Source organism: Salvia miltiorrhiza, chromosome 1 (genome assembly GCF_028751815.1).
Source record: "Salvia miltiorrhiza cultivar Shanhuang (shh) chromosome 1, IMPLAD_Smil_shh, whole genome shotgun sequence".
NCBI lineage: Eukaryota > Viridiplantae > Streptophyta > Magnoliopsida > Lamiales > Lamiaceae > Salvia > Salvia miltiorrhiza.
In genome coordinates this window covers 39157340-39182729 of record NC_080387.1, presented here as the reverse complement: position 1 = coordinate 39182729, position 25390 = coordinate 39157340, and the positions used below count along the sequence as shown (strand labels likewise).

The window sequence follows — 25390 nt, the reverse complement described above, 5'->3', positions numbered from 1 at the left end:
CACTCTGCTCCCACTGATCCAGCCATCGACATCTCTAGAGCTCATCTCCAGAGCTTATCTCCAGAGCTGGTCTGCTCTGACCTCCCCGCGCTGGTCTGCTCTGACCTCCAGAGCTGGTGTGCTTTGACCTCGCAGAGCTGGTCTGCTCTGATCTCCAAAGCTGGTCTTCTCTGACCTCCGGAGCTAGTCTGCTCTGACTTCTCGATCTGGTCTGCTCTGACCTCCCGATGCCACTCAACATCGGCCATTTGTGTCTCGCCCGGTACTCACCCGCACGATGTGTTGCTTCTCATCAACACTTGGCTCCGTTGCCTCATTTCTTCGACAACCTTGCGCCAATCTGCCGAGGCACGTCGCACGGACTTGACGTGTTTCAGACCTCGCTTTTTTTTAGCATTTTGATTTCTTTTCAAATTATAATTCTGATGTAGATGATATTATGTTTAATTTCCCTTTGAAGATGGACCCATGATAAAAGCTAAGCTCATCAGGGCCCAAAAGAATATGTTATTTATAATCCTATTGATTTACTCTAACCCATGATATCGTATAAATATCTTTTTTTTTAAATGATAGGCATGAATGACGAGATCAAATCTAATAGGCAACACGAGAAACCCTATTTAATTTGTTCAAAAAACAAAGCTCAACAAGTAACAATAAAGACGAAAGGGAAACAACGCTACGTTTGAGAACAGAATAAAAGTAAAAGCAATTTGTTACAGATTTTAAAATGACGTAGCGACGTTGGAGACTGAATTTAGTGATGATCGGTCTTGATCACAAAATGATAAATGAGTCACTATCAGTAGAAACACATTGAAGCTCCCCATTTCTTCTTCAGAGAATCTTGTAAATGAATTCTATTACAAAATACTTCAAAAAAAAATTATTAAAAAAAGATTTTAAAGATAGATGTCATCAATCAATGACACCATCTGGTGCGATACACGTGATTCATGTACACATGGGCTTCCTTATCCAATTGTTTACTTACCAAAGCTCTGGCACTTGTTTACTTTAAGATTCAAATTTTGGATTATCGTTATTCCTTGGGCTTCCTCTCTGAGAAGCTTGGGCGTCCATGATTCATATTGAAGCACTTTTATTCATCGACATTTAGGGAGAATAAAAATCAAACTGGATAAAAAAAAATCAAACGAACCAATCATTTTTCGGTTCGGTTATTCAAGAACCGATTATGTGTCGGTTCGATTTTGGTTTTTCTACCATGGGTTCCCGAAGGAACCGATATATATAATATTTACCTCCGATTACGGGTTGAACAACAAAATCAGCCCTAGTGTTATGCTAATCATCATAATTATTTCAATCATCTTTTTCATCTCCGGATTGCTTCACCTTCTGGTGAGATTTCTGGTTAGACCAGCAATCAGAAATTCCGATGAAATCGAGAATTTAAGCGTGCAGCTGCAATAGCTCTTCCACCTCCATGATTCCGGTGTTGACCAATCGTTCATAGACACGCTTCTCGTGTTCAATTACAAAGCAATCATAGGCGTGAAGGACGACCCATTTGACTGTGTTGTGTGTTTGTCTGAATTTGAGGTTAAAGATAAGCTTAGGCTGCTGCCCAAATGCAGCCCTGCTTTTCACATGGACTACATTGACATGTGGCTGCTGTCTCAATCATGCCACATCTCCTATCGTTAGGGTTCTTGAATTTGAGAATTTCAGAGAAATCATTGAAGATAGACAAGTTGATTTGGTACCGAATAGGAGTATTGCTGATGGTCGAGTGCCAAAACGTCGCACAATTAGTATCGGTTCGATTCGAAAATTGATCGAAATTGATCGTTTTTCATTGGCTTGGTTTTGATCGGTTTTTGAACAACTATTGGTTCGGCTCGATTTATAATATGCAATAGTTGATCCGGTTTTGGTTATGGTAAAGGCAATTGTTTCGATTCGAGATGCTCAGCCTAGTTTGTCTAGTTATGCATATATGGTTTTGTATTAGTATTACATACACTCTATTTATATATATATTGTTGAACTAGTCATATTGTTTAATTAGGGTAAATATCACTTTAAATCCTAACTATTTTCACATTATCAATTATATCAAGAATTATCGAAAATATTTTTTTAAACTTTGAACTATTAATTTTGTATCAATTATATCCTTAATCCATTTTTCACCTTTTGAATTTTCAATTAGTAAGGTATATAATGACGTTATTTTATATAATGTAGGTTAAAAAAAATATAATTCTAAATACATCATGGCATCCGACGAGCCACATCAAATTTTCGGAGCAAAAAAAAATGGCTAAAATGGTATAATTGATACAAAATTGATAATTCAAGGTTTAAAAAAATATTTTTAATAGTTCAAAATATAATTGATAGTGGAGAAATAATTTTAAGTTTAAAGTTGTATTTACCCTATTGTTTTTATATACTTTATATATAATTCATATTCCCCTAAAAATGTATAATTCATATAAGACAAAAGCTCCAATGCACAAGCACCCAAACTCAATCCAGACCCGAATCAAATTCGACCCCTCATTCGACTCATGACTTGTTATATAAAAGTGATCATTGTTATAAAAAAAAGTAATAACGTATTTCAAATAAAAATTAACAGTGTTTATGCTTAAAAGTACCAATAATAAAAGAGATAATTATTTTATAGGGTTATTTGTATGTAAATACACGAACTTTCAACATTTTCTAGTTTTTTCCACGAACTTTATTTTTTGAATCTAAATACACGAACTTAGTGTTTTTCTAATTTTTCCCATGATAAAATTGATTTGCCGTCTATGTAGCCTAGTATTATTTAAGTGTCATATACATGTCAATATTTTAATTTCTATAATTTTTTTGTTGACAAAAGATGAAATAAAATTAAAAGAGGTACCCCGCCCACTGCGTGAAACAACAAAAACCCTTAAAAAAGAATAAAGCCATAGAATTCATCCCATTCTCCGTAAACGACACAAATTCTTTAAAAAAAATCAAAGGTAAACTCATTATTCTATCAATTCTCGCTGCCTTCTCTGCTAATTTCAGTCAATTCTCTCCACTCTCTAATTTATGTCTCTAATTGGGGGTAGAATTAGTCTTCAATAAACCTGACTCGACAGTGTTGTTCATGGTCCGAGGGCATCGAAGTCGGCTGGAGTTATGGCGAATAGATAGGTCCTTAATCACCACTTATAATTAAAGTATGATTTTGGTTGATAAAGTACAAATATTTTATATTTTGAAAAGCATTAACACTACAAGAAACTGGACAGATACCGACGGTGGCCATCAGTCGCCGTAAAAGTGGTCGGTATTCACTTTACCGATGGAAAACATGTTCTGTCGCTAAATCACCGACGCTGTGGGCGACGGACGGTCCGCCGGAGATGATGTGACGACGCAAAAAAAATAAAAAAAATGCTAAAAGTTCATGTATTTGCACGCAAATAATTATGACGACCATTCCACGCCAGCAGCTCCAACGGCCATGTCAGCATCAATTTAGGAAAAATTAAATTCATGGGAAAAATCAGAAAAATACTAAGTTCGTGTATTTAGATTCAAAAATAAAGTTCGTGGAAAAAAAATTAGAAAATACTGAAAGTTCGTGTATTCACACGCAAATAACCCTTATTTTATATAAAAGTAACAATGTTTCTGATAAAAGTGATAATTTTTATTGTTAAAAGTTCAATCGCAAAAGTCATAACTATTTTTAATAAACGTGACAATTCGTACATATAAAAAGAAATAAATAAAAGGGTGATTCTATTCATAGCCCCCATTTTGCTCCTTATAACTCCCTTTTTAAAATAATAATAATAATAATAATAATAATAATAATAATAATAATAATAATAATAATAATAATAATAATAATAATAATAATAATAATAATTAATTAAAATTTTACTATTTTATCCTATATTTTATAGCCCTCAAATTAAATTAATTAATATCTTCTGAAGTATTTTCTAAAGGTTCACAAAGGGAAATACGGTCAGATTCATTTGATTGCATTACTTATTGCTGGTCTGAGTTGCTATTATGATGAATTCGCAATTGTCGTTGTTGATGAGGTTAGTCCCCTAATGTCTGATCTAACCAAATATCTGGCTGCTTTTTTATCTTTATATTTAGGTTTGTCATTATTAACAAAACAATTAATTAGAAAAAATGATTGAAGTACCATCCACCATGTTGCTTTCATTTGTTACAGTCTAGATGTACATTCATAAAATTTGATTTTAAAGATTTTTCACAATCTTATTCTAGATTATTCAACATAAAATTATGTCTCTTGATCAGGTTTTAGGAGGAAATTAGAGTGAGTTAAATGAATATGAAATGGAGCAACAACGGATAGCATACATGCATTGCATGGGGGAACTATATATATAACTATGAACTTGTTGACTCATCTGTCATCTTTGATGCACTTTATCTGATTCTTTCTTTGGGACATGGGACAAGAGAGGTAAGGAGTTGTTATGTCGAGTTGGACGTAGGCTGATTTGCTTTTGATAAATGAAGAAGCTTTGACGATATTGAAATGATTTTTTGATTGTAGTAATGATCATCGAGTTATGTTAGATTTTATTGTACGTGGTTCTTAGAATTTTGAGTTGGGGTGCTATACAATTCTTTCTAGGATTTATATATCCATAAATGTGTTTCTTCTTCAAATTATGATGGGGAGTTAAAAATATTTTCATATTACGATAGGGGCTATACGTATTTATTCTTTTAGATTTATTTAAACAAAATTATTAATTTAAAATGTAATTTAATTTGAGGGCTATAAAATATAGGGTGTGTTTGCTTTGAGGTATAAGGGAGGGATAAACTATATTTATCACCTTATACTTTGTTTGCTTTGATGTACTCCCTCCGCCCACTTAAATTGACACTTTTGAGTTGGGCACGAAGATTAAGAATAAAGGGTTAAGAGTGTAAAGTAGGTATGGTCCACTTATTTTATATGAGTAGAGAAAGTAGGGACCATTAGGAAAGTGTCAATTTAAGTGGGACAAACAAAAAATGCAAGTGTGCCAATTTAAGTGGGACGAAGGGAGTATAATTTTTCAGGCAGCCCCTTATCTCTTAGGAAATGGATAATTTTACACCTAAGAGATGGTGGTATAATTTTATACCACCTTAAGGAGTAGATATATTATCCTTCAAACCAAATAGTAAGATATAACAAATGTGGTCCTCACTTTAAGTGATAAGTTAATACCTCATTATATTATTCCTCCATTTAGAGAGATAAAAAGACAAATACACCCATAGAGTAAAATACTTCCTCCATCCACGAAAAGTATGACACATTCCTTTTTTGAACATGGATCCATATCTTTTTTTTATCTTTTATCCTTACAAATACACTTTATTTACAAAAAAAAAAAAAAAAATCACCCTCAATTCAATCTCAACCACTCATTTTAAAAAATGATGAGATCTTTTCTCCATTACATAAAAATCACCACCAATTTTATTAAAATATGTGTATACCAAAAATGCTAGATATTTTTTTTATGGATAGAGGAATTAGTAAATTTTAATTAATTATTAATAATATTTTTAAAAGGGGATGTAAGAAGTAAAATGGAGGCTATGACTAGAATCACCCTAAATAAAATTGGGATAAAATTTTGAATCAAGTGGAATGGAGTTGCAGAGACGAGTCTAGGCCTAGTCCAACCTGTGCGCATAATATTTGTTTTGCCAGAGTTCACTCAACCACTAATGACGTACTCTTCACATGCTGCAATATATTATATGGCCTCGTATGCATATTTTACGTGCCGCCAAGCCCCATGCCCGTGCCGCCTCTCCTTCCAATCGGTACGCCCCCACACCGCGCTCGTGCCGATGCGCCCTCATCTCTGCGCTCGTGCCCTCGGCCACTCCTCTCCTGCCACGTGGAGGGTCGAGTTAGACTGTCTCTTAGGTGAGATCGGTCTCACCCAAGACCTACTTTACAAATTTGTGTTCATTTCTAATTTTGCATATAAACTTAACCACATTTACCAGCCATGCCACAGCGGGCAAACCGTGAGCAACTTCATTCAGTTCCTTCTTGCACCTAAAATACACAATACACACACTTGCCTGAACATATACCTTCGCTACAAAAAGGCGAACAAAGGACTTTTGCCAATTCCATTCCATTTTTACAGTTGTTCAAAATGATATACATACAAAAAGAAAAATATATGTAAAGACGTGTAAAAACACCAAAACGCCCCAAAACTAACTGCAGAAATAAATGCAGGCCAGAAGGGGATCGACTATGTACAACGTGGGCCGGATTCAACATATAAACAGAAGGGTTTGTTCTCGTGAGAACTACATTTTTCTGTGAGAACACTACACTGCACGCACGAAGGAGATGTACTTGTCGTAGATCTTCATATTCGAAAGGCTGAAAATGGTTCACGCATTCTCAATTTAAATAAGGGTGCTCGCATTTGAACCTCCTTCTATAGATAGTAGACTTCAAAACGGCGACGAACAACTAGAAAAATCAGGCAAAGGACTCCAACTTTAGAGTACATGGCTCGCGTTTGCCTTGCTTTTGAGACAACATCTGGCACGAGCTGTCATCCCGACTCCCCCGTTTCTTCTGCTGCAGGCCATTGTCCGAGGCCGTGCCACAGACTTTGCAAGGGTCGGATGATCTGTGGGAGCACCAATGGTCCGGAACGGTTAGAAAATGGGTGCTTATGAACTTTCGAAACCTCTTCTTGTACTCGATGGGGGAGATGATTGTTGGGAGCTGGTTCTTGGGGACGACGAGTGAGGATTTCACCCAGTTCTCGAGCTGCTTGTCCCACGTGTACTGCCTGAGATAGTCGATGATGCCACATACCAGCTCACGACGTTGGGAATCCACCCCCACAAGCAGCGAGTAGTCCATCACGTTGATCGTCTGAGAACAAAACGAGCACGAGATAGTCAGTGATGGGACATGAAGTCAATCATCAAAAATTGTAGTATAATTTTGGCGAAACTCACGTTGAGGAAGTTGGTGTCATTGTATACCGCACGCTGTAGATTCCGTTTGGATTTCCTGCAAACGTAGAGAGGCGAAACGCTCATGTCATTGACAAAGTTTTGATCTAGAAGAACCTCGCCCGCCTCGTCCGTGTTGAGTCGGGCATGCAGAGCTCCTTTGAGATCGTACTGTCTCGATATATGCCAACCAAACGAGAGATTCTCCATTACTAGAAGATCGTGCCTCGTCTCCTTCCCGTTTTTTGGCGATCGTATTGTAACCTAATCGCAAGACGAAATGCATACAGAACATATGAATGATACACACGAAACAAAAAGAAGTGGAAGTATCATAACCTAAATGCAAGATGAAACGTGTAAATAATATCGGTATGGTACTCACGAAACACAAGAAGTGGACATATTGTAACCAAAATGCAAGACGAAACGCATAAAAAACATCGGTATGAAACACACGAAACACAAGAAGTGGCTATCATGAAAAAGATGGAGATACTCACCTGGTATATTCCGAGGATTTTAGCAAGACATGTCTGGTTTCCGAGCTCGTAGCACTCATTCATGTACTCGAAGTAGTTTGTGGCAAATGTCATGAACGAATCGAGCTCCGTCCTCTTGATCTCCTTGATGATGAGACGATCGTCTAGCGTCTTAGCAAACAAAGACTTACTCTTCCCGCCTTTCGCGTCCCAATTCCTACAGCGGCTTAGAGAAGCGATAAAATCGACTTCAGAAGGACAACACCGGTCTCGCAGCTGACGGAACGGGCTCGCGAATAGGCAAATGACGGAGTACTTGCGCTTCCTCCCCAAACCCATAGACACTTCTGGGTGGCTAGCACTATAGGAAACCGTCGAGTCTAGCAAATCCAGACCGTCAAAACTTGATGTGTGTGAATCTTCTAAGTTGGTAGTTGGAGAGTGTACACCATCGGAATCTGACGAACCAAACGAAGGCCAACGAGAAGTGGTTAGAGAAAACACTCTCGTCAGCCTCTGAGAGCTCTCGTGCGGTTTAGAGTCATTTACTCTTTCTCTCTGAGCATTCTCGGATAGATCGTCTGCTGCTACCTCAAAATCCTTCAATAAGGTCAGAGCGCAAGCTATTATGCTCGAAAATTCATCCTCATAGTCGGAAACTATATAGCCGTTGGCACCAAGAGGAATGTGCAGCCTGGAGCCCTCATCATTTATCAGTTTCTGAGCGACGGATTCTGCAGCATAACTGCTGAAAGATTCAATCTTTGGCAAGTAACCTCTCTGCAGATCCTCCATGTATTCGCGTCGAATGTCAGCAAATGGGGCCCAGATCCAACCTTTGTCGTTTTCTAGGTCCAGTGACAACGAACAATGGGGATTTTCTTCTAGATCGTGATGTGAATTAGATAATCCATCAATGGTTGATCCATTTTCGTTCCACACACCCGTGGATCCTTCAACTTGTCCGTTTATACGAATCTCTGTAACTGGACATTCATTAGCTTCAACGAATACTGAGGCGATAGAGTTAGAACCGATCACCTTGATGTCCGATGAAAGCAAAGCATGTAGCCTTCGATCCCATATGCATGATTTAAGAAGAAGTTCCAACCGGATCGTGTTCAAGCTTAGGAGCCTAGACGCGGCATCAACTTCACTCTCAACTTGAGTAGCACATTGAGTTTCGACCTACCATTTTGCACGAACCAATTAGAACACGACATTTATCACAAAAACAAGTAAAATCACATCACGAATTCTCTAACCTCAAATTGAGACTTTTCCTGCTTCAGCATGAGAATAATATCGGAAAACTCCATGCTTGAGCCCAGAATGTTGAGAGTTACACCAATATATCGAGTTTCTATTTCCTTAAGCGACTTTTCAATATCAATGAACATTGAAATCCCTTGCAGATACACCTTAAAGAGAGAGTAAGACATAATAAGCATCACAAATTCACCGAGGGAGGATAAAGCAGCGATAAAATTATAAGAGCCGCATACATCATCAGAATCCTTCTTAAGAAGCTCCCTTCTGACCGAGGCGCTGAATTCCATCTTCTGAGGCGGCAGTGACACTGAGCAAGTCGCAACTGATGAATACTTGAACACAGCAACCATGGGGCCTAGTCTGAATTCCAACCAAAGAAGGCATGAATATTACCATTTTAGAAAACTTGTGACGAAGACATTTAGCATCGGACAACGACAAAAGTATATGAAGTTTGACGTAGTACCCAAAGAAGTACAAGAAATCCTTATGGAAAGAATGGCCACATCTGGACGAACAATTGAATGAAGAGACATCTGAAAAACTGAGCTGCAAAAACTTTCCAAACGATAAACCATGGGCAGCAGTGGATATCAACACCCTCTTCGTAGATTTTGAGCTTCCATCTTGACAGAGACTGCAACGACTCCACATCCAAAGCTTTCCCTCAGTTTCTCCGGGCAAACTCTTCCCAGCGGGAAGATGTCTAACTTGGATAGTGAGTTGCTTGTCGTGATGCGCATAGAAGAAAGAGTGCACATCGGGGGTTTCTCCACAAGTCTTGCACTGAAGTCCCTGTGAGATGAAGATTTTACATTAGGTTTGAATTACGAACAATATAAGCTGAAAATCACTAAATTAACATAACTCGAAAAGTTAAAGTTCCAAAAGGACCTGATTGAGCAGATTATCACGCAGAAACTTTCCGAGAGGAACATCAAAACTCCGGTAGAACTTGATATGAGAGAAATGACTCTTCTCGCAGATAGTCCCTCTTGAAGCATTGCGGCTGGACAACAGAACTAATATGCTCTCGGAGTCAAGCGCTGCACAGATGCCATCCTTGCTAGGCAAGTGATCTTCAGCATTGTCACTATGATTCCACGTATCCAAAAATTCGGACGAATTATCCTCCATATATCCATCTTTTTGCATGTCATCAATTTTAGCTGCAGTCTGACCATCCCAATTTCTTCCATTAAAACCAAATGGGCTCACAATTCTCTCAGAAGAGACGGTGAAAAAAGGAAAACTATTGTTCATAACTTTTTCGACTGATGTTGAAAGAGATAATCCTGAAACTGTTTCTGAGGACGACATCAGGTTTTCTGGGTCGTTTTGATGGAAACCATTGGAAATGGGAATGGCAAGTGTGGATGGTGTGTTTAGTCGTGCATCAGATTCCTTCGGACCGCACATGTTTGTCTCATCAGAGCCAATCAAAGTTGATCTCTTGCTGTTGAGTGCCAGGTCCACCACTTCACAGGGAGAAATCGTGGAGAACATTGAGGTCTGGTCGAGAAGAAAGGAAGTCTCGAGCATAAAATGATATGCCATGACAACTGCACACCTAATGACACATTTAATCCTTTTCAGTTCATCACTGCTTGCTCCCATCAACACGATCTGCACGGAGTGAATATGTTAACTAACATTTTTCACAAGAAAACGTAACAAAAAGTATTAATTCGGGTTACAAACTGCTCTCCTTTGCATATACAATAAGCTGGAAGGAAGACTTACTGTACATCCAAGCCGAGAAGGGCAGCCCTCTAGGAACATCAAAGTTTTACTCGGTCTCTTTCCACCATCATTGCTAACATCATGCTCTTCTACGAATCTTTCAATATGAAAGGACTCGCATTGCCTAAGCTTTTGACCCAATGCAAGCTCCGTTGACAAGATAGGCGAACCAATGCAACGAGCAACTCTATCTAGACGATGCAGCTTCATATCGAACACCAGTGTCATTCTGTTTGCAAGAATGGACTCTTGTATGTCACGAGAAACTGATTTCTCGACCAAGATAACATTTGGATTGCAATTCTCTATCATATCAACAATGGTTTTCAGATTGCTCTTTTCCTGTCAGAGGACACATAGTCAAAAAAGATAAAAAATATTCTCATACGGAGATAATGTTTCAGTTTTACCTGCTGCTGCATTGAGTCAAACGACGATAATCCACCAGAAGTAAGATCCAGTGAGCCATGGATCAACAGCAGTCGAGGATTTTTGCACTTAATCGGCATGTGTTTATGAGCAGCATGCTTTTTGAATACGAGCCCTTTGAATACTTGACTACACAATAAAAACAAGATTGAAGCTTTCATGGCATTATCCAATATGTACAGACGAAAAAGAAAACAAACAAACAAACAAAGACTAAATAGTAACCTTTGACTGCGCAAACCAGTTGCAATGCATTTGATCTTCACGTATCCATCGGGATCCATGGCCTTACCTTCATGTGTGTTTGGCTTCACAAATGCAGCAGCCTCCCATGATAAAGAAGTCACTATATCCACCCAATTTTCGCCCTGACCTCTGGACGAATTGACACCAACAGACTTAACTAGTTGGCTAACGAGAGCCATAAATTTCCCATTTTTAACATTGTCCATTGCCTTAACCTTTTCCTCTCTGAATTTGTAACTCGCACTTCCTTCTTCTTCGAAGCTACTTAAAGAACTAGGCCTAGCCCAGGTGGCGCCATCCCCACACTCGTCGTCGTCATCATCATAACTTGCAACCCTACCTATCACGTCGTCTTCCCAGTCCTCTGGCTCCGGGGGAAGCCAGAATTCAGCATTCCCTTCATCATTCGGAAGAGATGCAGCAGATCCATCACTGGATGAACTCACTCGTCTGACATTGCTGTCTGTTCCTCGTGGAACTTCAGCAGTTTCTACCTCTCTAAGGCTCCCAAAACTATTGATCCTTCCAACTTCCAAAATATGTTGTTTCGCCAAATTACCATTTTGATGAAAACCATTTGTTTTAACTGATAGGTCTGAGTTATCAAGACGCCCTTTTAGGGAAACATCTTCTTGACTGCTGTCTTCCACGTACGGCCTGAAAGAGAATGAACAAATCTTGCAAGCTCAAAATTCAAGTACGCGAATCATCCGAGATATTACCAAAAGAGAAGATGTGCATAATGTACCGGTCATAAAAGTTAACGTCTGATGAAATATCACCTGAAAAACAAGATTATCGGTGAAGGAAGATATCAAGAGAGAGAGAGAGAGAGAGAACACTAGATTGAATAAAGAAAAAGATAAGAGCAAGAGCTCACTGCAACTTGATAAAGAACTATGGCTGCTTTCCAAAGAAGCACTAGGAATGAGCGATGGCATCGTGAAAGAACTTCAGTTTACACTTCCTAACTAAGAACCAAACCAAAAAACTTGCAATGTGCTCTTGCTCGACTTTGCCAACTTCACGCAATCTCAAAGTTACATCTTTCACATTTCATACCTTTCATTCTGCATATTTAATCTCAATGAGTTAATGACAACATCTACAAAACAAGACTGCAGAAAATTTTCATAGTGATTAGGTATCAATAACATCATAAATGATGTTGATCTCTTTCAACTAGAAGAATTCAAGTATATAGTCAAGCAGATAATGAAATTAAAAGGTTATGAATTGTTTAAGAGCTCATAACAAATATTGAAGAAAATTAAGAAAGATTCAAGCCTAGATACCAGATCTAGTATAGAGAAGAATTACCTTTATACATAAAGCATATGATAAAAAAATCATCACTTTACAGCAAAAATTTCACCCCACCCTCCATTTTTGTGGAAAATAATGATTGCATATATATATATATATATATATATATATATATATATATATATATATATAGATAGATATTATTGGCAGTGAAGGAAAAAGAAACAGAGGATTTAAACTAAAGCACATTATAAAATTAAAGAGAGAGCTACGATTTAACAAATTGAAAATTGCATTACAATAATTGTTTTGAAAATATCAACACGCAAAATTGATATTTCCATTCCTTCAGCTTCATAGCTCTATTCTTAAAAGATTCTGTATAATCATCAATCTGCAGCTATAATATAAACCAATTCTTGTGACTACAACAAGAAAAATAATTAAGTATGAATATTTTAATTTCATTGTAAAATTCACGATTGGATAATAATAATAATAATAATAATAATAATAATAAATAAACATTCAAAAGAAAATTTGAAAAAATAATAATCTCAATGTAAATACAAGCTGGAGACATTATCCATTATAAAGAACTGTAAATTGCATTATATATATATATATATATATATATATATATATATATTAAAGAAAAATAAGAACACCACTATTCCACTGTTAGAAGATAATTTCAAAGAAGATAAAAGGGAAAGAATGGATTTTGAATCTCACCCTTAAACAAATTCCCACAAATTCAGCATTAGCTTCGTCAATCTTCATATCCCAGATGACGTGCCTTTGTTCAAGACATAAAGATTCCAAAATCTTGGACATTCGAGAATTTCAAGTCGCTGAGAAAGGGGACATTGAAAAAGCAAAAGATTTTGTGAACGAGCTCGGCATGAACAAAGATTTTGAGAAGGAGAAGTAATAAAGAAAAATTTGAAAGATTGTCCAAAGATGAATGGGACCCACAGCCAGTTCTTCGCTGCTCACAACAACAAAAATTCGAATTTTATTCAACTGTTATTAGTTTTTACATCAAAGGGGAGCAAGAATTTATGTAGGTGGGTAGAAGTAGAACGATGCCACTTGGAATTCTTTTTGTTTGCATTAGAAGTCAAATATTTCTAAAATTTGAAATATTAAATATAGTTTATATCCTAAATTATCATTCATTTAAAAAAGCATTTTGAACCATTAACAAGTACTATAATAAAACATAAAATCTCATGTACAACCTGGGTGTACGGTACACCCAGGTCGTACCCGACCTGAATTCTGATTCGAATCTGATCAAATTGGACTATCATACCCGAATATCAAGTGTTAGTGTCATTTTCGAAATAGTGTCATTTTTAAAATAAAATAGTGTTAGTGTTATATTCGAAATAGTGTCATTTATAAAATAAAATAGTACTATTAGTGTCATTCCAAGATCGTATTAGTGTTAGTGTTATTTCAAGAAAAAATGGGTCAATATAGTCCAACTGAGTTAAGATTCGGGTCGGGTACAATTTAAATATACAATACACTCGAATGTATAGGATCCCACTTTATAATAAAATAGATTAAGTATTTATAAATTAACAAAATTATCTCATTGTTTGGTTTTGGTCCTTTTGGACGACCAATTCTAACGCATTCCCTCAACCTCTACATGGAAATTAATACTAGTACCCATTCCGTTAATATCTTCTTAAGGGGAATGAATGAATATGAGTTTAAAAAAAACACAAGTTACTTGTTCTATAAATAGAGAATGAGTCCCATAAATTGAAAAAATAATTAATGTGATTATTTCTGAAAATTATGGATCAATTAGTGACCATATGTGGAAATTATAATGATGATAATTAATGTAATTTTTTTTAAAAATAAATTATAAAGATGTTTTATGGAGAGACGAAAATGAAAAATTATGAAGATACTTTATGGACACATGAAGCAATACTTTTTTTTTTCAAATGACATGGCATTTTTTTTACGTGGGTGTTGAGTTTTTGGGTAAGTGTTAATAGGGGAAAGTACCCACCCCCTAGTAAGGGTTCGACCTAAATCGAAAAACGTTGTTTGTTATTGTTATTAGGGTTTTGGCAAATAAAATCATGAATTATTTTAAAATTATAATTTTAAAATGACTTTTGAAGTGTGACAAATTAAATCACCACATTTTTCATATGGCGTTAAAAATAGGCGAGGTTTCCCCTTACTTATTAGTAAAAGGAAAGGAATTAGAATCCTAAAATAAGAATTATTTTAGATTGAGCGGAACAAATAGATGTAGCAAATTGGGTCTTATGTCAATTCCATAAAATATATGGAATATATTGATATGGAAATGGAATTAATATACACATATAGGAAGAGAATATTGTAGATTGATATATAGAAACTTAAGCGTTTATCTTTATTCTAGATTACAGCTTTATAGACTAAGAGATAGATAGTATGGTAGAAAAATGAATTTTTCTACCCCATCCTAGAAAGACTAAAAGAAAATCGTGTATTGGTCCGGGTAAATCCATTTGATTTTATCAAAAAAATCTAAATATTTCATGTCTTTGTTGACCCGACCAGGAAAAAAGAAGTTATCCTTTTTTTTTTTTTTTTGCATTTCAACATATACATATTAATTTAATTGAATTTGAATGAATCGGGATGATTTGGAGATGTAAATACAAGACTGTTTTTTTCGTTTCGAAAGCAAAGGTTAAAACTTTATTTCAATTTCTGCAATTTTATCTCCCGAATTTTTTTTTTTCGGTCGCCAGAGTGTTGAATTGGAGCTTACATTAATTAGTAAAGACAACGTCTTTTTTTGTGAGGCCTAAGCGATACCATTTCGTACAATTTCAATTAAAAATTTCTTCAAATTATAAAGTGTATCCCATATTTGCACCCTAATTTCTAATATTCAATAATTTTATTGCAAACGACTTTGTAACATAAATATTACATGGTTCCACGTTAAACTCCAGTTCAACAATCTGACAACGGAAAAAAATTGGAGAAAGAAATTGCAAAAATTGAAAAAGTGGTGATTTACTTCGTCACGCTTCAAAAATTACGTTAAAATTACAATTTCGAAATAGTTCGTGATTTTCTTTGTCAAAATTCCTTATGTATTAACGATATTTAGGATGTTTTTGTTAGTTTTCAAATAATTCGCATATTTTATTGTAATTATAAAAATTGAAAGAAAATAGGATAACCAATAGTTTAAGACATAAATTGTGATTTGCCCAAAAATACTTTTATTTATTATTTTATTTTTATACAAGTTCTCTATCTTCTTTGCTTGAGAGTTTTTTTAATTATTAAATGTGATCATTGCACATTCGGACAGTTACTTTTTCATTTTTCTTGTTTTGTAAATCACGTGATAAATTAAGGAATAATTGTAACAACAAATGAACAAAAAAAACACATTTTTCCTTTGGTGGGAAAAACTGTCAATTTGAAAATTATAAGGATGATTATCTTTCCATATTTTTTTTTTTCTTTTTTCTTAATGAAAACAATGTAAACATCACTTTCCCTAAATGCACAAATCAGATTGAGATAACTCATGCGAATTATTATTGATCAATCATGAAAACAATCAATAGATACATGTAACATTTATATCAGTATATATAAACATAAATCGAACAAAAAATATAAATTTTATTTATTTATTTCCACACTTGTTAAATTAAGTACTCATCCTTCTAGTTGTAAAAAAAGTTGCCCGTTGCTAAACGAAGATATAGTTAACAACAACAACTACAAATTATCTGAATATTTTTTTTTAAATCCATATTTTCATTTATTATAATAATAATAATAATAATAATATGTTAAAGAAATCTTTTTAAATTTTCATTCATGCGAACTCTTATTAATCTTTATTTAGAGTTGTATGATTGTAGAGGTGAGTCATTTGCGCAGTCTGCTCATTTTGCTCCGTTCTCCCTCGTTCGGACTCGGATTTGGTCGCCGTTTGCGTTCACGGATTCCTCTCGAGACGTACTTTAATCTCATGTCTTCAAAATCCTCCAATTAGTCCTTGATTTTTCCTGAAAACACTCCAAAAACTATACCAGGCATCAAATCTCAACAAAACATAACATTAAGGTACAAACAAGCACTCACAAGCAAAATATGAAGGAAAATGAGGTACGAAAACTATGTTTGTCAACCCCCCAAACTTAAAGTGTTGTTTGTCCCCAAACGACGAAGATAAGACAAATAAAAGTAAACAAACATGTGAGCATGAATTGGTGTCATTTCAAGGGCTTCAACAATTTCAAAAATCTTTCAAAAGAGTATCACAAGTAGAAATGCATTCGAAGAAGTCACAAGTAATAGTGAGTTCAACATTATAGCATCCAAGCTTGAATCCTCACAAGGTGGATGTTTCAATGGTGCACTCAACTCTCAAGTGTTTAGAATTGACGTGTTTGCACTCAAATTGAAACAATGCAAGCAATCTACCATAGACTTGCAATTTATCCTAACTTACTTCAATGTGTTATAAATAAATATCAAAAATGGATTTCATTGGGTTGTAATGAGGGCTCTTTGGTAAGGTGAGTAGTTTTTTAGGCAAAGTGACTCATCCCACAATCTTTCAATCACAATGAACAAATCAACTTCACCATTTCTCTTATCAATCAAAAATCAAAATCCCTACATTTCATATTTTCATCCTTAGTGATATCTATCATGGCTATGATTCAAAAGGCAAATCACTTCCCTTTATGCTCTTTTATTCACATTCATTTTCATTTCTTTTTCTTTCTTTTTCTTTTTAAGCTCATAGGGGACTAGTGATTTTCACTCAATCAAAGCTTGATAAGAAATTTCAATTATTTCCCAAACTTTTTTCTTCATCAAAGCAACCACTAACACTCCAAGTTCTACCCCTTTATCATTGGTTCATTCAAAGAAAGGGTACAGGGCACAAAAGGGGTAAACTAGGATCATATGGGAATTTGGACACAATTTGAGTTAAGTGGCTAACAAAGATAGCCTTAAATCACTTCAATATTAACAACACATCTACTTTTATTTTCAAGAGATGACTCATGGCAAGTTCTAGAGATCAACACACATGCTCAAATGATTTACACTCAAGAACAAAATGAAATTGTAAATGTATGACAATCAAAGGCTCAATTCTCACAAGCTCATTTTCGTTTTCAAGTTCTTGGAGGTACAACATTTAGCTCATTTTCACAAGTTCAAACTCTACATGCAAAATCAACAAGTGGCACACAACAATTTTTTTCAAAAACAACAATCATATCATAAGCCCAACACACATTTCATCCAACTCATGTTTTTCAACAATCAAGCTCAAACTCAAGAGACATGAAAAAGCTCAAGAAAAGAGACAAAATCTCATTATTCGAAAACTAAACTAACTAAATAAATAAACAACGGATAAACGAGATAAGTAACCCATCTTTGCGTGTAAAGATGCAGAAACACCATACATCGAGGACAAGGCAATTCAAATATCTGTCAAATGGAGTATCAGAAGATTGCCACCTCAGCCCAAGAAACGACATCCTCTCACAACGGCAGAAATCCTGAAGACCATCTCTCCAACGGATCTATTCAAGACTTCGCCTATAAATAGAGCTTGAGGAACAACTGCAATCTTCAGCGATTCGAAGATATAAGCTTAAGCTCTGTCAATTTAAAGAGTCAGCACTTTCATAGATAGATAAATTTCGAATCGAAGAAGAAAGTGAAAAATTGTTGTAAAATCAACCTAGCTGATTACCTAAACTCTCTTAGTAGACTAGGCACTTCTTGTTTTATCTTAAGCCTAGGATGGATTGCTCGAGAGCCTGTTCTCAGTAGTCCTTGTTGGAAGAGTCCAAACCCCATTTTCAATTGAGAAAAAAGGGTGTTTGAGTGGTTGTTGTTTAGTACCAGTAAAACTAAACAGTTCGGTCCCTTGGCACCTGGTAAGCTAAGTGGTTGTTGTTTAGTACCAGAAAACTAAACTGTTCGGTTTCCTTGGCACCTGGTAATCCAACAGAGAGTTCAGATCAAATGTTCTGTCTCCAAAGACCTTAGCATTGCTGATTGGACATGACAGTGTCAGGGCGTGCTAAGTGTTAAATCCAATTCAGAGTGGATTGGTAGGTTTGCTGTGCACCTTTAAGCATAAGCCCACAGATTAATCATCTGGCCGTGGAAGTAGGAAAGTTGTTTCCGAACCACGTAAAAATCATTGTGTTCTTTATCTGCTTTCAGTTATTCCTTTACTTGTGCTAAACTGTTTTCAACTGAACTGGACTAATTGAAAAGTGTAGCTAAGGATTTTACAAGTGAAAAATCTTTTCTAAAGGCTATTCGCATTAAGTTTAAATTCTGCTGCTGAGTTATTAATCCTATTGACGACTCAACTGATAGTCAGAGAGATTAATAACTCTACTCTGTTTTACAAACTAGACTGAAGCCTTACGTGGACATCAGTTAAGCCCAGAATTCGATGAGGTCAAATCACTGAAGAATTTTCAGTATCAGTCTACAACCTATTTCGAACTGAAATTTGGTTAAGTTTGTGTTGATTTGCGAAAAATAGCCCACATGTGTATTCCCTCCCCCCCTCCATACACCTGTCAGTCAACCCTCCGGGACCCCAACATTTGTAATGTCAACCAAAGTCAATGGTGCACTGTGGTAATTTCTATCGACCGATGGGAGGTTCAGGTCTATGATTCTCTATCACATGTTGAAGGGGTCACACAGTGTCAACAAGCTTCGATGAAGTGCATAACTCGTTTGATGCCTAGATTGTTGCATACCGTGGGTTATTGGGAAAACAATCCCAACCACTTTGTCCATGCTGCTGATTCAGAGATGGCATATGTGATGATGCCGATCAACAAGCAATTCTGCCAGCAGGACGTCATTAGTTGTGGTGTGTTTGCATGTGCTTATCTAGACTGGTTGATATGAGGAACACCGAAACGGGACCAACTGAAGACCACTAAGGAAATAGAAAAATATTGCTACATTATAGCTTGTAGGATATGGGAATTGTGTACCCCAATTCCATCTGCTTTGGGGTAATTGTTTGAATTGCTCATGTATTTGAATTGTTAGTTCATTAAGATGTGTTTGGTTTGATTGGTTGCTGGAGTTTTTTTCCCTGGATTCAGGTGAATTTGGATGAAAAATTGGAAATAGTGGACTGTACACGGTGCCACGCGAAACCGTGTACAGAAAGAAGCAACCGTACACGGGGCGAGCTCTTTCGTACACGGTTGCGTGCATGGTTGCTTATTTCGGTACACAGTTTTGCGTAGCACCGTGTACAATCCACTATTAGCCCTTTTTCATCCCAAATTCACATATTTTTCGAATTTTATAGCAAAATCAACAGATACCAACAAGAAATTCAGTCTCCAAACAACAAGTAGATAGCAAACAATATATACCAAGATCAAAATCAGTCACCAATCAACAAATAAACAACAAAAAACAAATTCATTCATTCTCCCGCCTAGGACATGCATTCCTAGTGTGTTTCACTCCTACAAATACCACATTTCTTCTTTCGCCGCCGCCTCCACCCACGTCATCTTTCTTTGGCCTTGTCGCACTCTCCATCTCGACCCCTCTCTCAACCACCCCACCGCCGAAGAATCCACTACAGTTGCGTCGATTTATGCGAGGAGAAGCTCGAGGCGATCCGCCTCGATTCGTGCCGAAAGCCTACTCCAGCCACCCCCTCTAAGAAAAACCCTAGCAGCGGCGGGGCGCGGCTGAGTGTGAGCGACGGTGGCTTGAGCGAGAATTGGTCTCCGTATGATTTACCCAATTGGTTTTGTTAAATTTGAATGAGTGTGTATCTAATTTGTTGAATTAGTTTGAATTATTCCTTAAACTCATTGCTAAATACATGTGGACCACACTTCTTTTTCACTTAATTTTATTCTCTTTAATCTCCGTATCGAAAAGTAACGAGCCATAAATAGTGGGACATAGTATTAGTTTGTACTCTAATAAGGTTTTTTCATTAACTCAATCTTATATATGTATATGGTGTGGTTCTAATTAATAAAAACTATTGTTTTTGTGAAAACGTAATAATCATTATAATTAATGCATTCGATGTAAAAATTATTGCATCTCCTGTTAAAATTAATGCATTCGAAACAAATAAAATATTTAATCCCTTCAGAATTTGAATTTGGATTATGCAACTCATTCAATAAGATGATACATTAATCGTAGATTTTGACGATCGAAAAATTAAAAATTAATACATTAATTATAATGATTCCCACATTTTCACGAAAAATATAATTCTCACTAGAATCACTTTATAGAGAGAGAGAGAGAGAGAGAGAGAGAGAGATTTCTAAATATTTGTAGAATTGAGATTAGATCTCATCCATCTATTTTGTGTAATCAAATGGCTATCAATTTCGCCGAAATTTTTTTGTGAACATGTATATAATTTTGATGAACGCGAGATATTTTATTTAATATGTTCACTCCAGGATTCGAACTCATGTTCATCAAAATTATTAACATGTTCAATTATTGATTTGTTCAACGTTTCGCAATTTCGCAAAATATTTAAAAATCTCAATTGAACCTAACCCTATATATATATATATATATGGAAGGGCTAAAATAAGAGCATTTCGTAAGATATAAAATAAGAATCATTTTTAGCCCTTAGATAATCAAGATCTACGGTTGATTCGTAATCCTGTTGGATGAATTTATGGTCCCGAGTTCGAATCTCAAAGGTAGCAAAAATTTATTTTTCACAATTCATACCTTTATACAGCGAATTCATACGTGTTCTACATAAAATTCATATATTAAAAATTGTTCTTATTTCTTATTTTAAGATGTGCGCTCACAGTAGCCCACCCCTATATATATATATATATAGGGAGAATATCAAATGAGAATGGACAAATGTGGTGAGAATGAAGAATGATTGCATAAGCCAATATATATGTTGCATAAGATGCTTGTAATGACTGCATAGTAAAAATTTTATGCAGTATTATACTGCAGCTTATGCAACACTATATACTGATTTATGCAATCATTCTCATTTCTCACGAAATATAGCATACGTAGTATAATTCATCCCTATATATATGTGTGTGTGTGGGTGTGTTCTGCGCTGCATTTTCTTCAATGTAATTATCTAAAAATTAAATTTTCTTTCTTAACTACTTGATATTGTTCATCTAATGTGAAACAATATTACAGATCGTTTTTTCCCTTTAAAAATGATGCAGCATCTATGTAGATATGATTAGTCATTAATAATATAGAATCATGTCAAGTCTTAAAATAAAATAGAATCATGTCACGTTAAATAACAGTATATGATTGATAATAATACTTTTTCGTGATACTTTTGTACACGAATTCGCAAATAACTAATATTTGCACGGCAAATGGCATAAATTTTGTGTATTATTCAATCATCGACGCTTAAAACCAATCGATCGAAAGAGGCATGAATTTCAACCAATTAATCTGTCCCATATATTATTGATTATTTAATTCTACGAAGACAAGTCATGTAAAACAAGATATACAAATAATCCATCGGCCCATAAGAAAGGTTACAAATCATCACCAATTAATATGGCTCAAAATTGGTATGCGTGATGTGTGAAATGACTAAGAAAAATATTTAGTTATTAATTATTTTTAAGAGAGTGAAGCTCACATAATAATGCGTGTTACTTTTTCAAGGACAATATGGGCAGACAACGTCATGACAATCAACTTCTAAACATATCATTCATTTTGTAAAATGTAAATACATGTTTGAGTGATTAAATTCCAACTTCTATATGATTGATTGTGAAATGCATCATGACTTGTGCAAAGTGGCATAGATTTTTAGATATGATAATTAATTATTCTTGACTTTTGGATATTTTGCATATATATATGATTGTGAATTGTAGTTGAGAATCATATATATATATATGCATTATATATTATGTTTTGTTAGAGTTTTTCATATGTGCTTATACGATTTAAAAATAGAAGTTTACAGCTTGAACAGATAAAGATTTGGAAGTATATATATAAACTACCAAACAATTTCAGAGAATTCTATAGAATTAAAAAAATTTAAAAATTAAAAACAAAATCTCCTAGACTGATTGGAGGGGCCCACAATTTTTAAATTTCAAATATGTTAGTGAGTGAAGGCAAGTTGCTAGGGTTGTATTTAAAGCAAATTTTGTTTTGTTGGCAGGTCAAGATGGGTAGATTTTGACATGCTATCTACATTTTGAATTTTTATTGCATTTTTAAACTATAATTATTTCCTTAAATGATCATATACATCGAAAGAACAAAAGTTTCCCTAAATGACCAAGATTAATGTTAATTGATACAATATAACTTGTTAACCACTAGCCAAGAGAAAATTGATTTTTCAGTCATCATATATATAAAAGATATATATTTTTAGTTTTCAAACAAAAAGGCCAAGTTTATCGTTCTTTCTTTCGGATAGAATGAAAGACGGAATTAAAATATGTACGAAGTTTTTATTGTGAAATGAAATATATAATGTTTTTCAACAGTATTTTTAATGAATCTTGGAAGAAATACGTAATCATGATTTTGATGTTTTGTTGGTCACGTAATTCTTGGTCAAATGTGATCGTGTTTTATAAGGCAACAAGAAAAACGGTCGCGAGGTTACGTGAAATTGTATCAATATTCGTAACATATATATATATATATATATATATATATATATAGAAAGGTTAAACAGAGAATGATAAGTATTTAGAGAAAAGAGAAATTAATCTAGACTCTCCAATTAAACTAATCTAATGGACCGAATTTTTTGTAGACTTTTTCCATATTAATAGCCAAAAAGGATAATCATGTCATTCACTAATCTTATAATGCGTTAATTAAGATGTGTGTATCTTTAATTATCTTTCTTTATTTTAGTAAGATTTGATTTTGCCATATCTTTCAATATTATATATCTTTTCATTTATTTATCACATTAATTTTTCAGAACTCCAGAAAAATGTATATTCCATTCACGTCTCTGAAATATCCAGAAACATAAACTCCATTAACGTCTCCAGCATCATAAAATTTTTAATATTTTTATTTAGTTGTTCGTAAATTTTTCACGCCTGTTCGAAATACTTTATGTTAAATATTTTATGTTAGTAAGAAACATTCAAATTGTTTATTTAGGCGTTCGTAATTTTTTTACGCTTGTTCGAAATGCTTTATGTTAAATATTTTATGTTATTAAGAGAAATTCAAATAGTTTATTTAGATGTTCGTAATTGTTTAAAGCATGTTCAAAATGTTTTAGTATGTTAAAAAAACAAAAAAACTCAGATTTCATAGCAGAAACGGAAATAAAAGCTATTCGCCGTGAACATAAATTAACAGAAAATAATTTATAAATGAACAGAACACAATATCTAAATGAACAGATATATTCAGATTTACTGGACGCATGAATATCCCCTAAATTCTAAAATTGCTCATTCAATTTGACGAAAACTCTGTCCACAGCCAGTTCGATCGAGAACTCCGTCCACAGCCAGTCCAATTGCCGCCTCTAGAAGACCGGCGATTGGCCGCCGTTCCATGCCCTCCATCTTCTCAAAGTCATGGTTGACCACAGCCTCCTTCTCAAAATCGGGCAGTGGTCGCCGGCCACTGAGACATAAATGAACAGAGCACAATTTATAAATGAACAGAATATAATATCTAAATGAACAAATATATTCAGATTTACTTGACGCATGAATATCCCCAAAATTCCAAATTGCTCATTCAATTTGACAAAAAAAAAATAGCAGTGCAGACGCAAAGCTGCAGACCAAAATCACAAATCAATTAAAATATGAATTATAGCTAATTAAAACAAAAAAATATCAACAATCAATTTGTAGATCTCAACAATCATCCTCTTGTCGTACTTCTTGGTCGGTCGCACGCCGAATTCGGTCGACGACGCCAACTAGCCTCGCCGGAAATCCTAAAAGCAGAGGCGATCATTTGAAAGCGAAGACCTCGGTGTGTGACGATGATTGGTGAGGGATGTCGATTCCAGAGGAAGACACGACGTCGCCGGATTTTCAGAGTCGCAGTGGCGCAGCAGATTTCTTGACAAGAAGGTGCAAACTTTCGATTATGGTGAGCGATTTTGAATAGAGAGAGAGAGAGAGAGAGAGAGATTGTATATGAGACTTTGAATAGTAATCGTAAATGGGGGATTTGGTAGATATGGGGGATTGGAAAATTATAGATTTGCCCTTTCATTAATTAAAACTCATATATAATGAATATTTAGAATTTAAGAAATTGAAATTAGGAATGAATCAAAACCGTTAATCTCCATTAAATGTGGGGTTATGATTTATTCTTTATTCTCTATACATAGGGTCATTCTTTGTTTAACTTGACCATATATATATATATATATATATATATATATATGTGATGCCCCGCTCTTTTAAATACATATTAGATTAAATATGTGCATTAGTTATAAAATTCTTTTAATTATTTATGGTGATTATTTTGTTCAGATAATATTATTTCAGCAAAAGTCTGTATAAGAGATACAGAGCTGCGATTTAATATTCAGTCATGAATGAAACCAATAATTAAATTTATTGGTTTAACTATACGTTTGAGACTTTGTTTTACCAGTTTATTGATTTAATCAATATTATTAGAAAATTTAGATTTATAACCGATTTTATAAATCGTGTTATTTAAATCAAATTGCTAGAATTATAACTTGAGATCATATGCATAATAATTTTATTATTTCGCATTATATGAGTTAAGGTATTAAGTCGCGAATTAATTCCGACTTTCACGTATTAAATCTCAAGATTGAGAATTTAATTTATATAAATACGACGAGTATTTATTAAACG

General features: G+C 34.9%; 1 protein-coding gene and 1 long non-coding RNA gene across 3 annotated transcripts; both read right to left on the bottom strand.

Annotated features, from left to right (window-relative positions):
• Window positions 1–6140: 6140 nt before the first annotated feature.
• LOC131014823 (putative 1-phosphatidylinositol-3-phosphate 5-kinase FAB1D) lies at window positions 6141–13481 on the bottom strand. Its single transcript, XM_057942924.1, has 13 exons — window positions 13188–13481; window positions 12067–12256; window positions 11935–11968; window positions 11166–11843; window positions 10922–11069; window positions 10512–10853; window positions 9663–10394; window positions 9235–9563; window positions 9002–9128; window positions 8762–8917; window positions 7518–8684; window positions 7018–7278; window positions 6141–6931 (listed from the first exon to the last, which is right to left on the bottom strand). Exons 2-13 carry the CDS (start codon window positions 12125–12127, stop codon window positions 6527–6529), a joined length of 4440 nt encoding a protein of 1479 aa, XP_057798907.1. The 5' UTR covers window positions 12128–12256; window positions 13188–13481; the 3' UTR covers window positions 6141–6526.
• A 10393-nt stretch (window positions 13482–23874) lies between these two features.
• LOC131014813 (uncharacterized) lies at window positions 23875–24679 on the bottom strand. 2 transcript variants are annotated; one of them, XR_009098333.1, is made up of 2 exons: window positions 24238–24679; window positions 23875–24158 (listed from the first exon to the last, which is right to left on the bottom strand). It is a non-coding gene; the product is annotated as an uncharacterized LOC131014813 (long non-coding RNA). The 2 variants fall into 2 exon arrangements; XR_009098332.1 differs by having other exon boundaries at window positions 24422–24673.
• Window positions 24680–25390: the final 711 nt, after the last annotated feature.

Bases quoted from the DNA above. Each gene is read 5' to 3' on its own strand.
- LOC131014823 (XM_057942924.1), bottom strand. From the start codon at position 12,127: ATGCCATCGCTCATTCCTAGTGCTTCTTTGGAAAGCAGCCATAGTTCT. The intron at 11,070-11,165 runs GTTACTATTTAG...TTTATTGTGTAG, and splicing joins ACTGGTTTGCGCAGTCAAAG to TCAAGTATTCAAAGGGCTCG. The intron at 9,129-9,234 runs GTACTACGTCAA...GTTGGAATTCAG, and splicing joins GATTTCTTGTACTTCTTTGG to ACTAGGCCCCATGGTTGCTG.